Source organism: Megalopta genalis, chromosome 1, assembly GCF_051020955.1.
Source record: "Megalopta genalis isolate 19385.01 chromosome 1, iyMegGena1_principal, whole genome shotgun sequence".
In the NCBI taxonomy this organism is placed as follows: Eukaryota; Metazoa; Arthropoda; class Insecta; order Hymenoptera; family Halictidae; genus Megalopta; species Megalopta genalis.
The window spans coordinates 17048001-17054000 of NC_135013.1; the positions used below are offsets into that span (position 1 = coordinate 17048001).

General features: G+C 44.4%; 1 protein-coding gene across 1 annotated transcript in view; it reads left to right on the forward strand.

The window, feature by feature from the left end:
* Positions 1–4549, forward strand: part of LOC117222699 (frequenin-2) — a 78387-nt gene extending 73838 nt beyond the window's left edge. Inside the window, exon 8 of the mRNA XM_033474548.2 lies at positions 3025–4549. Coding sequence (XP_033330439.1) covers positions 3025–3192 — 168 coding nt within the window. The 3' untranslated portion in view covers positions 3193–4549. The remainder of the gene's footprint in view (positions 1–3024) is intronic.
* The last annotated feature ends 1451 nt before the right edge of the window (positions 4550–6000 follow it).

The following is a 6000-nucleotide window of genomic DNA, read 5'->3' on the forward strand; positions in this document are numbered from 1 at the left end:
CTCATTTAACCTGGTAAAATACAACAGGTTCATTCTCGTCGATTTGCTTCGCGTTCTCGTGCTGCTCGAAGCAAACATCGGGGGCCGACATCGCAACGATAATTGGCCCGTGATTCCAGCCTTAGCAGCGTTAAACCACCGATAAATGCTGAACGTCAGAAGAGAGCCTATGCTCGAACAGTTCTGCGTGCGCGATTCCTTTCGAGCTTATCATCTCGACACGAAAAACTCCGATTAACCGGCTTAGCGGCTCGATTAAGTTTGAAAAACGGACAGACCATTTCCGGTACGTCTAACACGCACACTCCAATCATCATTTGTTTAACCCTCGAACGCTCCCATTGACAAATACACGATCGATGCTCTCGTGACCATTAATCCTTTTAAAAATTAATTGCGCCATATCGATCGTCGGATAACGCTCGGTACATTTTTCCTTTGAAAGGAATTATTGGATTGGCAATACGTAACCGTAATGAACTTATTGTCCGAGAGCAAAAACAATTCGACGTTCTCGGAACCGTCTTTAATACATTGGCCGTCGTGCCAATATGCTTTGATATACTTTATTTAACACTTGAAATTGAGATTTTTGAGCTAATCTTATTATATCTCGCTAATTTTATTAGCATCCATAAAACGTAAAAATGTTCGACAAGTAATTGATGTGATAAAACTTGACTTCTCAATTTACATTTCGTTAAATAATATACTCGAGGATTGCGACACTTTCGGGGTCATTGACGTGGCAGGCAAAGCGTTAATCGAATTAAAGTTGAGAAGATAACAATGATGTTTGATATCAATTATTCTTACGTTTTCCAGATCCTAATAATTTTAAACATTTATATTATATTATTATTTTTATATATAAATATATATATATATATATATATTATAATAATTTTAATAATTTTCAAGGAGCAAATAATTTCAAAATATAGTTGATACTAATACATTGTTGACCGGCAAATTTACGACATCTGGACATTAGAACATGAATTAATTCGTGACCGGTGTGTTAACAATGTGTTAACAATGTGTTAACAGCTAAAGCTTTTCTATTTTTAAAATAAAAATAGAAAAGTATCGAATGTGTCGATGCTTGCCCTCGAGACCTAACCGTAACCATAACCATAATTTTGTTCTCGGGATTCCCAAGTCAGTGGTTGCTACAGATCCGCTGAGTAAAGACCATCCTTCCGTGCCGTGAGATAAAACCATTTTTCTGCCAGAAAGTACCACAATGTACATTCCACTTTGAATCCATTTCCAATAGTAGCTCCGCGGTATCTAGATGCAGAAGGTGCCCGGAGGAGAACGCGGAGGGTTCTATTTTAAAGATTCCCGTTCTAGACACAACAAAATGAATCTTGATTCCGATCTCCTGACAGAAAACAGACGCGGGCACCAGCATCCAAGGGTTAAGTAATCTCTTGGATTTTCCGAGACTCCATTTCGGTGGAGGGTGAATCCGCACAATGCTGTATTCGCTCAAAGAGATAGAGAGAGCGAGAGAGAGAGAGAGAGAGGAACACACACACACACACACAGAGAGAGAAAGAGAGGAACACACACACACACACACAGAGAGAGAGAGAGAGAGAGAGAGAGGAAGAGAAACAGAGAGAAAAAGAGAGAGAGAGGAAGAGAGACAGAGAGAGAAAGAGAGGAATAGAGAGAGAGAGGAATAGAGAGAGAGAGGAAGAGAGACAGACAGAGAAAGAGAGGAATAGAGAGAGAGAGGAAGAGAGACAGAGAGAGAAAGAGAGGAACACACAGAGAGAGAGAGAGAGAGAGAGGAAGAGAGACAGAGAGAGAAAGAGAGGAATAGAGAGAGAGAGAGGAAGAGAGACAGAGAGAAAAAGAGAGGAACACACACACACACACAGAGAGATAGAGAGAGAGAGAGAGAGGAAGAGAGACAGAGAGAGAAAGAGAGGAACAGAGAGAAAGACAGAGAGGAAGATAGAGGGAAAGAAAGCAGGGTTCTAAAAAGACTTTGAAAAGGGGTGCTGGATGCCAAAAAAGAAAAGTCTGTGGCGTCTCTATAGCGCGGAGTCCGAGCGATGCTATGTAGAACGAGCCAACAGAACAGACGTTTCAAGGGGGTATTCTAGTGTGGCCAAAGTTTTTTCTAGCTTCCTTTGAGATTATTTTGTGAAGATGCTACGACACCCTGTGCAAGAAAATTTACAAACTTTATTTATGCGTGCTTCAAGCACATTTGTCATTTCTTTCGCTCGAGAAAAGAAGAAATTTGTGGCACTGGCTGCTTCGAGGCAATTGTACAATTTGAAGAACGTCTCATGGTACCCGAGACTACGGCCATTTTGTTTATCCGAAGTGAACAAACGCGCGAGATTCTTAATTGCTATAAATGAGGCTATTAAAACGTACTTTGTTAATCTTCACTGTACATCTTGCTTAAAAATTTCATATGTTACGCACATGGTGTCATGCACACTAGAAAATTAAAATGGCAGTCACGGTTAAATTACTTACTATTTCGGGTCCGAAAAATTAGTAAATATTCTTCAGACGTTCTAAAATAAAGGTGAACAGCGTTTTTTTTTTTAAATATCGCTGTTACGTAGTAAAAAAAATCCGGAAAGTTCTCGCTTCGTGATTTGTTCAATACTTCGTACGCGGCTCGTCCACCAAAGGAAAAGTTGAATCACGGGCGGTAACAAATAGAAACCATTGAGGATGTGGATTTGGTTGGATATTGCTTATTTTAATTTTTTTGCCAAGACAATGTTCTAAATTATTGTGTTTTTTATAGTTTTAATATAATATACTTTTTAATATTATATAATTAATTTAATTTTAATAATAATATATAATAAATTTAATTTAATTTTTTAATATTAATTAATCTAATATTAATATAGTTTTAATTTATTATAGTTTAAAAACTATTGTGTTCTTTTTACATTAAAAAGAATTGATTTTTTCGACCGGTTTTTTTAAAAAAGAAACTATGCGTTAAGGGTTTAACAGATCTCGCTCGGAATGTTTCAGGGACAGACACCGCAGGCGGAGGACGAGAACACGCCGCAGAAAAGGGTGGACAAGATCTTCGATCAAATGGACAAGAACCACGACGACAAGCTGACGTTGGAGGAGTTCCGGGAGGGCAGCAAGGCCGACCCGAGGATCGTGCAGGCTTTGTCGTTGGGCGGCGAGTAATGGGGAAGTTCGGCACGAGCGAGTCCGTTCGTTCATCGAAAGGACAGAGGAGTAATCGATCCCTCGGCCGATAAGGATAAGCGATAAGGAACCGCGTAATCGATCGCGCGTACGCACAGGTACCTAGGGTGCATCGCCTCGGAGCGGCGCCCCGAGCGACGCCAGGCGAGCGACGCCGAGCGACGAGACCTTAAACACACCTTTTTCAAACACTTCTCTTTATCCTTCTCTTCTCGCAGACAAACGGTTTTATTCCTATTTGCACGATCGTTATCGTTCCCGACAATCGTGCGACGATATTCTTAGAAAAAAGTCGTAGATGTTTCAAAGTGTAGCGGAGAAGTCGAGTAGCCGCCGATCTCCTAGTTCTTCTCGTGCTCGACTCTCGATTGTTTCGTTTACGAACGACGCGACGCGAGGAGCCGGACCTCTCTCGACACGGTACCGTGGAACCACGGAACCCTCGGGAGAACAGCCGCGGAAATCGCGGTCACCAGATTCGATCGATCGCAGACCCGGTTATTTCAATTCGACGGACTCGAAACGGCTCTGCTCCTGGAAACGGCAACGCTCGGCAGAACGCCGCGCCGGTGGTGCCCGCCTCTGGCGGGGAGGATGTTCCATCGAAATCTTGAATGATGCTGACAAAGGGTTGTTTAAAATGTATGCTCGACGCGAATCACAGCAGACCGTATATATGGGCGGTTCGGAAGCCGGTCCGGTGTAAGTCCACTTTCTCTTTGAAAATTAGTTACGCGCTGCCAACGCGTCGTTATCGTAGAATCTGCTGGTCGATTAGACAGTATACAGTAATGACTCTCTAATTGACGCTCTAATTGTCCACAAAGATGGAGAATTTTGGATTTTTATGGTTATCGATTGTCAAGAACTATAAAAACGAGCTGCAAGGCTCGAATAATCGCATCTCCTCTTCCCAAATTACCGTACATTGAAAGTACAGTAATGTCTCCCTAATTGACACTGAGATTGTGCAGAAAAATGGACAATTTGGGAAGAGGAGCCTTGCGAATTCGAGCCTCGCGACTCGATTTTATAGTTACCGATTTTCAACAGTTATAAAAACGAGCTGCAAGGCTCGAATGATCGTATCTCCTCTTCCCAAATTGCCCATTTTTCTGCACAATCTGAGCGTCAATTAGGGAGGCACTACTGTAGTCGATTTCTTTGTAAATAGACAATAGATAGTAACGCTTGCATCGTCCATGGAATAACTAAACAATATTATTCGGAGAAAATCTTTTCTAAAAAAGAAAAACTCACTTTTCTCTTTCGTTTCTCTTCCGGGGTTCAGTTCATTTAGGCCATCTTACAATAAAAATTGTACTTTGCATTATTACTAGCGTTGTTATCTTTTCACAGCTAATTAGCAGAATCCTTTTTATCACATTTCTCAGGTCAACTTACACCGATTAGCTTACGAGCCGCTCCACGCGTCGGGCAGACAGAGACGATGTTTCATGGATTTATTACCGGCGTTGTTATCTTTTCATAGTTAATCAGCAGAATCCTTTTTATCACAATTCTAAGGTCAACTTACACCGATTAGCTTACGAGCCGCTCCACGCGTCGAGCAGACAGAGACGATGTTCCATGGATTTTTACGAAAATTCCGATAGATAGTCGTTCACGATTGGCTTTATCGTTAACGAAGATACCTTTCGGAGGAGGCAGATGAACGGCGATAGCGACGATGGCTCGATTGGCCCGATCGAGTACTTTTCGCCAGAGGTGGTCCAACGGAGCCATGGGGAGGAACGATAACGGCACCGTTTCGAGAGCTGTCGCGCGTTTCCCTCGGCGTTCGCCCGAGGAAACGAGATATCCCGGGGATTAAAGTTGAGGCAACGATGGCAAAGGGAACGTCCTGCTCGATAATAGACGAGTGCAATTGCGCTGGCCGCTTATATCGACCGGCCGTGGCGCTTAACGCGTTCAGCCCCGCCGGAAGATTTATCGTAGATTGGCAGACCGAGCGACGGCGCGGCACGGCGCGGCGCGACGCGGCGAAAAGTTTCGGGCTCGGCAGACGGAGCAATTTTCGCGTAATCCCCCGAACGATCGGCGATTAATTATATTTTTCGATACGTTCGAGCGCCGGCGGATCGATCCGGAGCCTCGCCGGAGCCGTCTCCTCGCGAACGCTGACGCCGGGGCCCGATACGGTCGAAGCGTTGAAAGAAAAGGAAACGGAAGAGCGCCGCCGACGAAAGAGGCTGGGAAGTGATTAAAGCGAGAGGGAAGCGGGAAGGCCGAGTGTTTCCCGAAGCGCGTTTCAGGCTGGCGGACGCGTGGGCGGACCGGAATCCGACGGAGAATGCAGCCGAGACCTGGAATATAAGAAGAAAGAGGGTGGTGCGAAACGGCCGAGCTAAATTTTCCCGACCTTCTCTCCCGACCGCGACGCTCTAATGCCCGTTCTCGCCGCGTTTTTCCGCTTCTTGGTGCGAGGATCCAGCCCGTGGGAAAGACAATTTCGCTCGCCCTCGAACGCTCGTATTTCCTAGAGCTTGCAGATTCCGTTTCCATTTGCGCGATCAGCTTTCCTCGGATCGGCGTTGCGCGCCGATGGCGGCCGAACCAATGGCGGACTAAATTTCTTTTCTCTCTCTCTCTCTCTCTCTCTCTCTCTCTCTCCCTCTTCGTTGAAACGCGTAATATTCGAGGAGAAGATCGCTGTAGGTAAAGCGATGTCGGGTGTTTCATCGCTGGTCGATCGATGAAAAGCAAAACCGCGTGGCCATTTATTGGATAGGTCAACAACTCGATTCGTTTCTCCATTCGCGGAGT